Source organism: Myotis myotis, unplaced genomic scaffold (genome assembly GCF_014108235.1).
Source record: "Myotis myotis isolate mMyoMyo1 unplaced genomic scaffold, mMyoMyo1.p scaffold_m19_p_20, whole genome shotgun sequence".
Taxonomy (NCBI): domain Eukaryota; kingdom Metazoa; phylum Chordata; class Mammalia; order Chiroptera; family Vespertilionidae; genus Myotis; species Myotis myotis.
The window spans coordinates 12,431,745-12,440,947 of NW_023416325.1; the positions used below are offsets into that span (position 1 = coordinate 12,431,745).

Below are 9,203 nucleotides of genomic sequence, written 5' to 3' on the forward strand. Positions count from 1 at the left end.
CCTGTGGCAGCGATGGTCACAAACACCAGGACAAAACCCCAACCACTTGCATTTCCCGTTCACTGTGTGTCCAAGCGAGCAGCCTTGACATTGACTGGCTGTCAGCTTTTCCTGCCTGGACGCAGGAAGGGAGGGATCAAAGGGTTCCTCTGGCCCATCCCTGGTGTTGAGTTAATGGGGAGAGGTCCCTCACCACCTGGCCTGGGAAAAATGCTTCACAGACAGGTTTCAAGATGACTCATGACCACTGTCATTGTGCCCCCTGTCCAGGTCACTCCGTGGGGACACTCGCAGTGAGTAGAGTCAATAAACAGGGGAAACGCAGGCCGGGCCGGGCCAGCCAGGGGAAATGCGAGGAGAGCAGAACTGCCTGTTTTTTCTTTCCTTCATCAGAGTCAGGCTTCTCCCTTGCCAATCCCCAGTGACAGTGCTCTGTCATGACCATCATTCCCAGCTTCCCTGGAAAAGCACAGAGAACCGGCACCGGTCCTGACAACAGGACCTGGGCGTGGATCCAAGTCCTAGAAGAGGGACAACTGCCCGGGCGAGGAGTTTAAGTAAAAAAGCCGGATGCACACCTGGGGCTGGGCGGAGCCCTGGTACCCACAGCCTGGGGGTGAAGCTGCCAGGTCCAAGCGGGAAAGGGGCGCGCGGGCAGGGTCGGGGGAACGCCCGGAGGGGGCAGTAAGAGCCAACCCGACCCGGCCTGACGCCGAGGGGGCGGGGAGAGGACGGAGAGAGGCGTGGCCGGGAAGGGGCTCCACAAAGGGGCTCAAAGGGCACTGCAGGGACCCCCGGCTCCGCCCAAGGCCCGACCTGTGGCCGTCGGGAACTAGAGCTGGGCAGACCCTCAAGTCCCTGAGTCCAACGGATTCGCTGTCCCTGAGATCCCCCGCGCGACCTAGCTGTTCTCAAATAAATGGACACGCAGGCAGCTTCCAAAAGAGGCGAAACCGTTTATCAAGTCGCTGAAGGCGCGATATCTACAGTATCTACAAATATCTACACGTATCTACACCGCCTGCAGACGGGGCTCCCGGGTCGTCTACACGGCAGCTGCTGGCCGGGCCGGGGGCGACGCGGTCTCGCGGAGAACAATAAATATCACTTCCTTCCGCGCTGACCGGGCGCTTTGGCACTGGCGGCGCGGCCCGTGGCCCTCCGGGCTGGGGAGGAGGGGGGCCGCGGTGGCGCCCGGGCTGGAGAACCAGATCTTCCGACAGCGCTTGGGCGGAGGGCGGAGGACCCCGTGGCTGCGAGGCTGGAGAAGGGGGGACCCGCGGAGGCCCGGGGCTGGGGCGCGTTCCCTGCCGGCCTCAGGGCTGCCCGGGCCCGCGGGGGGGCGGCCGCGTTATCTGGGGCAGTAGTCGTAGGAGCCAGGCGGCGCGGCCCCTGCCGAGTACATGTTGGCGGCGGCGGCGGCGGCAGCAGCGGCGGCGGCGGCGGCGGCCGCCGGGCTCACCGGGTGGTGGTGCGAGTGTGCGTGCGCGTGGTAGCCGTGGCCGCGCAGGCCGGGCAGCGGGTAGGGCGCCGGCCGGCTCTTGGCCCCGAGGTAGTGGTCATAGGCGGCTGCCGGGTACTTGTAGGGGTGGTGGTGCAGCGGCTCCGACGCGCCGGGCGCCTCCAGGCGCAGCTCGGGGTGCGGGGGGCTGGGCCGGCCTCCGGGCGCGCCGGGCAGCGGGACGAGGCCACCGGCGCCGCCAGCCCCGGGCAACGCGGGGCTCAGCACGCGCGCCAGCAGCGGCGGCGGGGGCGCCGGGTCCCCGAGCACGGCCGGCCCGCCCGCATCGCGCTCGAATTCTCGCCGGGCGTCGGCCGCGTCTGCGAGAAGGGCCGACGGGTGAGCGTGGGGGCCGACCCGCGGAGGGGACCCGCGAGAGTCCCGCGATCAGGATGAGGCGCTAGGCCACCCCCCTTCTCTCCGAAGCAGCCCGAGACCCCGGCCCTCCCCAGGAGCCCGCGCCCCTCCGCGGGCGGCAGGGCGGGGCTCAGCCGTCGGGCCGGGCGGGCGAGTGCGCGCTTGCCCGCCGCCACGGCCGTTGTGCAAGCGGCGGGAAGGCCGCGAGCGCCCCTGAGGCGCAGGCAAGGCCGGGCACAGCCGCCTCCCGGGGGCGGAGCGCGCGCGGAGCCGCGGCCCGGATCCCACGACCCCGGCCCTACCTTTCTCCGCGCCGTTGGGCTGCCCGGGGGAGGCCACCGGGTTCCGCGAGCGCGCAAAGGCGGTCATGAGCGGCAGCGCGCCGGGCCGGTGGTTACGGGGCCTGTGGGAGGGAGGCGGGCGGTGGGTCGGGGGATGCCCTGTGCAGGCGCCCGGTGGCGCTCGCTGTCTCCTCGGGACACTCACCAGTCTTCGGGGTCGCAGTCTCGGAAGCCTTTGGCGAAAGGGTTGCTGGCGATCTTGAGCTGCGTGATCTGCGGGGAAGAGGGCGCGCACTGAGCCGGCGCCGGAGCCCTGCGCAGGGGGCTGTTGCACCTCCGCGGAGAATTGGGGCGTGTTGGGGAGCATTGAGAGGGGCTGCTCCCGGAGGGGCTCCCCTCCTCTCCGCGGACTGAACCGGCCCGCAGCCGCCCTTCCCCCACGGAGGTTGTGCCTCTCTCCTGCGGCAGGATGTCTGCGGAGCCTCCCTTCTTGGAAAGGAACCCCTTTGGGGACCCCAAGCGGTTGGGATGGAGACCCTACGCCCCTGGCTGAGATGGGAATGTGGTCACCTCCACCCCCACCGCGCAGTGGAGAAGAGCGAAGGGGCGCCCTAGGAATCTGGGTAAACCTCAGATCTGGCCCCTGATGGGGAGTTTCCGGAATGGTTTGGAAAACAAACTTTCAGGCCGCATTGACAGTTGCTGCTTGAAAGGTCAACCTGATAGGCGGCTGGGACGTCCTGCAGCCAGGGGAGGGGGCGCTTGAGGCCCTTGGGGGTGGGGCTGCATGCTGGTTTTGTCCCACTGTGGGCCTTCATCTGCAGGTCCAAACCTTCAGTTCCCAGGCAGGGGCTGAAAATGTCACCCTACCCCAGAAGTGCCGAAGGTGGGGGGTCCGCAGGCCTCGCTCACCCTGTGGTTCTGGTAGGCAGTGACGGCCGTGAAGCGCGTCTCCTCGAACACAAAGGTTTTGAAGTTCTCCTCGGCGTATTTCTCACTATCTTTGCGCGGGTCCACGTAGACCACATGGAAGCGGGGCTGGTATCTGTGCATGGAGTTGAGAATAATCTGGAAGACAAGGTGGCAAGGCAGGAGCTAGGAAATCGGCCAAGATCTTAACAGGCAGCGAACGTCCCAGGGAACTCGGGGCAAAACCCTTATCTCCCCAAATGAGGCCTGGCCAGGGGGACCCAAGTGGACACTGTGACCGACTGGGGGCCACCAGGAAAAAACGCTCCTCCGAGTGGCAAAAGATGGAGGCTTGGATTCTCTTTCCTTATGTCCTCAAGAACTACTGCGACTCCCATCGCCAGCCTGGATTCCAAAAAGCTTCCGGCACCTACCCCCACACCCGGCACCATCCTTTCCAGTTAAAAATCTCCAACAAAAGATGAGGAACCCTCTCCCAGGCCTGAGGTCCACCAGACCTTGTGAGCCCCTGACCAGAGGGCTGCTCCCTGCAGCCTGTCCCTCATCCACACCCCAAGCTGCCCAAGCTCTGCCTCTGGTGTGCAGGGACTGTGGAGGGCGTGCAGGGGTGGGGACCCCGTGGTAGCCTGGGGAGGGGGATCGCTCACGTGGCCGTTGTCGTCCAGCAGGTTGTTGGTCAGTTTGAGCTTGTCGAAGGACACGATTTGCTTCATCCACTGTGCGCCCTTGGCAGGCGAGTCAGGGTGGTAGTGCACGCGGCCTGGAGTGGCAGGGTCTGCCTTCCCGGCCACCAGCCAGGAGGAGCTGTGGAAGGCGTACCTGGGACGGCACCAGAGCATGGGTCACGTCATGTGGGGGCGAACTGAGAGGGCCTTGCTGACTGAACCCAGAAAGTGCCTCTGATGAGTCTCCCCATCGGTGAAGCTTTGGCTGCCACACAGGCTGGGAGCTTTTCCGAGAGGAATTGTAGAGAAAACAGAAAACTCCCTCCAGTCCCCAAACACAAGACAGCAGGAATCCGCACGGAGGAGGGAGGAGAGGAGGGGGGAGGGAGGCTGAGCTCCCAGTGCCACATTTCGCTGCACACGGGTCTGCCTGTTCTGGGCTTCCCTGCTGGCCTCCAGTGTCGCCTGCTCAGCGGGCGCCTGGATTTGGCCACGAAGGCTGCCTGGGGCACCGGGCAAACCACGTTCTCTTTATTAATTGCTGTTAATTGTCCGGGCAGCTAAGGCCCGCCCTGCATAATCTCTCCGGTCACCCCACCTTTCCTGCCCTGCTGGGGGGGGGGGCAGCATTCCCTGGGGGTGGGGGAAGGGGACAAGGTGTTCACCTCCTGGGAGGAGACAGGAAGAAGGGGGGCTGTGTGCTGGGGTCCCCCCCCCCATGGGCGCTGCCTTGGGCCTAAAGCTGGTGGGGAGGTAACCAGCCTGTGTGGCCTCCTAAAGGGGAGTTCTGGAGAGCCTCTGGGGGCAGGATGTTTGAGAGTCTGGGGTCCGACAGGGTGGGAAGGGAACAGGACACAAAAGCGGGTGGAGAAGCTGGCACAGATGCCTGCGGCTTCCGAGTTACCAATGTTGTGGGCTGTACCCAAGGCATCACCAGGCAGGGACCCGTGGCTTCCCAGGGCACCCTCCCGGGTCCTGCTGGGCGCTCACCGGTAGCGCTTGTCGTCCACGGGTACAAAGTCCATGAGGAGCATGTAGTCAGCCATGGGGTCCATGCCGAAGAGCTTCACTTGGAAGGTGGGGAACATGCGCCTGGGGACAGGACGGCAAGGAGGCAGGTCACCTTAGATGGAGAAGGGCAGGGTCGCCCCACCTTAACCAGCCGGGGGAGGACTGCCTCCGTGTGACTGCTGTGTGTGGTCTGGGGGCCGGCCCCTCCATCTCATCTCGCCTCACTCAGCTGCTCTAACCCGACCAGGCCCCTGCCCAGCGAGGGCAAGGGGAGCGGCAGGGCACCCCCCTGCCCCCGTTTTTAAAACACGAAAATGGCTAGCTCCACACTGGAGCTGAACCTCCACGCCCTAGCCTTGGCCAATCGCTTGTCACCCTTGCCTGTGTGGACCCAGCCTGCAATTGCTGAGCTAGCGTCCGCTGGCGACACCCCAGCCGCAGGATCCAGTCCCAGCCTTCAACAGCCACGCCAGCTCGATCTACGCTCCCGGCTCCAACAAAGTGAAACCGGGTTATTCTGTGAGATTCCCAGGAGTCCTGGTTGACCTTTCAACTGCGCCTAGGCTGTCCCCAATCCCTCAGTAAGGCCCAGTGCTGGAGTCTCCCTACCTTCCTTGGGGACACCTACAAGTTCCCACTCCTCCAACTGCCGCCATAACCCTAAGGCACAGCTACTCAGGGCAGACTTGGCTGGTGCCCTCATGGCCTCTAACTCTCCCTCCCCCGGGACTCCACCTTGATGACCAGATCAGGCTCTTGAGAGGGCATTATGCCACTCCAGGATGGGCCGCTGGCTGTGGGCCGGCCCTGCCCGCTGGGCCCTGGAGCACAGCACAAGGCCTGGCCCCCAGCCCTTCCTACGGCTTCCCCTCACTCCCTGCGGGCGGTGGGCAGAAAGCAGATGACACTGAGCTGGCCCTCCTGGACTGGCCTGCCACCACCACCACCCCACCTCTGCGGGCTGGAGGGTGAATGCTGATTCCTGGGGTGAAGCCTAGCTGGTGCCAAGACCCTTGCTGGGCTGGCCTGGACCAGGGGCTGGGGCACAGTCCTGGGGGAGAGGGGGTGCCCAGGACAGCAAGGAGAGCCTGGAGAAGACCCACTGAGCTGGAGCTGAGCTTGGGCCCCAGGCTTCCCAGGGCGGACGGCCTCAGCAAGGAAACAGAAACCACCAGAAGGCTCTGCAAACAGGCCCTGAGCTCCCTCTGGCCGGGCGGACTCAGAGCTGATGTCTCTGTGTGTACATTGGACACAGCCCGGCACTCGCCTTTGTCTGTTGGTCAAATCCGTTGCATCGAAAAACTTGTTCCCCTTCTTCTCTCTGGGCCCTTACAACAAATACAGGCCAATTGGAAGACGCCGGCCCCAGCGGCAGAGCCAGGCCCCACAATCACCCGGAATTTAGGCCTAAGACAACTGGGTAGCAATCTCCACGGAACAGAACACACTGCTTTAGAGTCTTAATTCTCCCCTAAAATGTTCCCGACAATTGCCCAGCTGCTCCCCTTTAGCCGGGACAGACTGAACTAAGGAACCAAAGACCGAGTTTCCTTTGAGGTGGGATCCACCGGGAGGCAGAGCCGGCTGGTGGCAAGGCCCCTCACAGGCGGCTGCCTTCCCCCCAAGCTCGGTGAGCTCTGAGCCGGTCCGTTTCTGGCGGTGCCAGGTCCGGGGGCTGCTGGTCGGGCGGCAGGTCCGCAGGGCTTCTCTCCGCCGCCTTCCTGGCCTCCCGAGCAGTACCCTCCGGCCCGGCGCGCCAGGCGGCTGTCGCTAGAGCCGGGACTCGGAGAGCGAAGGAGCTGGCCCGCGCAGAGGGGGACCCGCAGGTGGCCAGGCCGCGCCCCCACCCCGCTTCTCCGTCTCGCTCGCGTGGATCGGGCCAAAGCCCGCTGCCCGAGACCGGCGCCACGTGGGGAGGGTCGCAGCGGGGAGAGGGGCGCCCTGACCTGCCAGCCTTGGTGACGATCATCTCGGTGCCCAGCTGATTGAATTCGTCCCACAGAGCCTTCATCTCAAGCTGCACGCTCACGCTGGCCACCTTCGCGTTCTTCTTCACCGGCGCCTTGGCGGCGGCCGCGCAACTGGCCCCAGGGCCCTCGGGCTCGGCAGCGGCACTGGTGGCGGCCCCGGCGGCCGGCGCGAACGGGTAGGCGTGCGGCGGCGGCGGCGGCGGGCCAGGGGCGCCAGGGGCGGCGGCGGCGCACGGGTCGTAGCGCGGCGGCGGCGGCTCGCGCGGGCCGTATGGGTCCGCGCCCGGCGACGCGGCGCCCGGGAAGCCCCCGGCGGCCCCCAGGCTGCTCAGGCTGCTGGCCGTGAAGGCTGCAACGTCGCAGAAGTGCGAGAGCTGCGTGAGCCACGGGCTGGACACGGCGGAGATCATGACCCGCGGGCCGCCGCCGCCGCCCCGCCGCCGAGGTGAGCGCTCCCCCGCGCCCCGGGCCGAGTGGCGGGCGCCGCGCCGCGCCCGGGGCCGCGCCGCCCCACACCGCGGGCCGGCCCCGAAGAGGCGCCCCGCCCCGCCCCGCCCCGCGCTCCCCACCCCCCCGCCGAGACAATGCCTCCTTCCCCTCCCCTTCCCGCGCCCCTCCTCCGCCCCTTCCCCCTCCCCGGCCCCCAGCCCGCCCGCCCGCCGCGGCTGCTCGGCCCGGGCCCCCCGACCGCCCGGACCGGCTCCCCAGAGCGCCGGCCGCCCGCCGCCCCTCGCTCTGCCGCCCTCCCGTGTTGCACTTCTCCCTTCTCTGTCCAGGCTCTCTTTCCAGTTTATTTATTTTTTTACCTTTGTCTTGATCATTTAAAATTTCCCTCCTGTGCGTCTTTCCTTCCTCCACTATCTCTTTCGTTTCTCTTTATTTCTGTTTGCTTTCCTGCCTCTTCCTCTTTTTCCTGTTATGTCTTTTCTTTCCACTTTATTTTTCATCACTTTTTTTCTTTCCAGCCTGCCTTTTCCCTCTTGTTTCTGTATATCTTTCTTTGTTATTCATTATTTTTTCCTCTTTTTTTTTAAAAAAAAAATTAAAACTGAAGTTTTTCTCTAACTTTTTCTTTTTAAATGACTTTCTTAAAATGTCCTTCACTTTCGTCTTTCTGTTCTTGCCCTCTCTTTTTCTTCTTTCTCTTTTTCCCTACCCTCCTTTCAGGTTTCTGCGTTTTCTCTGCTTTTCTCAGTTTCCCCTCCTCCTGGCTGCCTCGCGTCTTTCTTTCTCCTTTCCCCTTGTTCCTTGTACTTTCATCCCACCTCTCCCAGCTCAGGGCTGCTACCTTCGCCGCCTTTCTCTGGCCCTCCGCTCCTGTCCTTCCCGCCTCCGCTGGCTCACCGCTTCTGGGCCTGGGTCTAGCTTTGTGCAGGTCTCTGTAGCTGGGTCCCCAGGCTGGAGGGTGCACAAGCTTCGGGCAGGATGCCTGCCCTTCCTTTGCCCCAGAGTTGAAGCTGGAAGCCTGGAGCCCACCATGCCAGAGGTCCCCTCCCACCTACTCCGTGCCCCAGCCCTGCCAACCCTCTCTGGGGCAGCAGTGGCAGAGGATCTGGAGGGCGGTCGGTGTAGACGCTGCGGGAAGGCTCACCTTCCATGTCCCTGGTGACGGTGCTGAAGTGCATCCCGGCCGGGGATTCCAGCAGCCGGTGAAGCTTCGCCCGGTTGGGGGACCCGGGGCCCAGGCGGGCGGCACACTCTGCGGCCTCTGCTGCAACCAGAGAGGCGATGCTGAACGCGCTGGCCCGGGGAGACAGCGGGCTCCGCGCGTCCATAGGCGCCCGGCGGCCTGGCCGGCGCCGCCTCCGACTGCGTGCACCCAGCCGCACCGAGGCCGGCCCAGCCCACGGGAACCGGGGGCGGGAGCCTGCGGTGCCACTCACAGCCGTTAGCCCGGACCCAGGGGATTATGGCGTCACGGCCCCCCACTCCCGACCAGTGGCAGCCGAGGGGCCCAGCCGGGTGGGGCGCCCTGAGAGCACAGGGCCCTTCTGCTTTTCAAGTTCCTGGCCCCTCGCCTCTGCTCCCAGGGACCTCCATGACCTGGGCCCCTCGGACATCCCACTGCTCCCACTGAGGCCAGGGTTCTCTCCGTCAGCTTCTACAGCCCAGAGGGAAGGTGATTATACCTGGAGCACTCAGCCCCAGCCCAAGGCAGTGGAGCACGGATGAAACACCAGGGGCCGCCTGGGCCCAGCCCAGCCCCTGCCCCTGCCCTCAGCCCCTCCTGCCTCCTCCTCCCTGGCTGCCCCTGCACCTGGGTAAGGAGAGGGCAGTTCGGGCTCCAACACGGCCTCTGCGAAGCAGGACAGTACCCAGGCCAGCAAATGCCCCTGGCCCCCTTCGATTGGCTCACTGTTGTGGCTGGGGACCCCAAGTAGAGGGACACGCCCAGGCTGCGCAGCCCGGGAGTCCCAGCGTCACGCGCAACCCGCGTACACCGCCCGCCTCTGGCCAGGACGCTTATACATCCGGAGGGTGGGCAGTG

General features: G+C 65.3%; 1 protein-coding gene across 2 annotated transcripts; it reads right to left on the reverse strand.

Annotated features, from left to right (window-relative positions):
* Positions 1-936: 936 nt before the first annotated feature.
* On the reverse strand, positions 937-8,988 carry TBX1 (T-box transcription factor 1). 2 transcript variants are annotated; one of them, XM_036354226.1, is made up of 9 exons: positions 8,973-8,988; positions 8,307-8,426; positions 6,692-7,064; positions 4,725-4,826; positions 3,717-3,888; positions 3,052-3,207; positions 2,345-2,412; positions 2,161-2,261; positions 937-1,821 (listed from the first exon to the last, which is right to left on the reverse strand). In XM_036354226.1, exons 2-9 carry the CDS (start codon positions 8,338-8,340, stop codon positions 1,352-1,354), a joined length of 1,476 nt encoding a protein of 491 aa, XP_036210119.1. In that variant the 5' UTR covers positions 8,341-8,426; positions 8,973-8,988; the 3' UTR covers positions 937-1,351. The 2 variants fall into 2 exon arrangements, with proteins under 2 accessions (XP_036210119.1, XP_036210118.1); XM_036354225.1 differs by lacking the exon at positions 8,973-8,988 and having other exon boundaries at positions 8,307-8,843.
* Between the last annotated feature and the right edge of the window lie 215 nt (positions 8,989-9,203).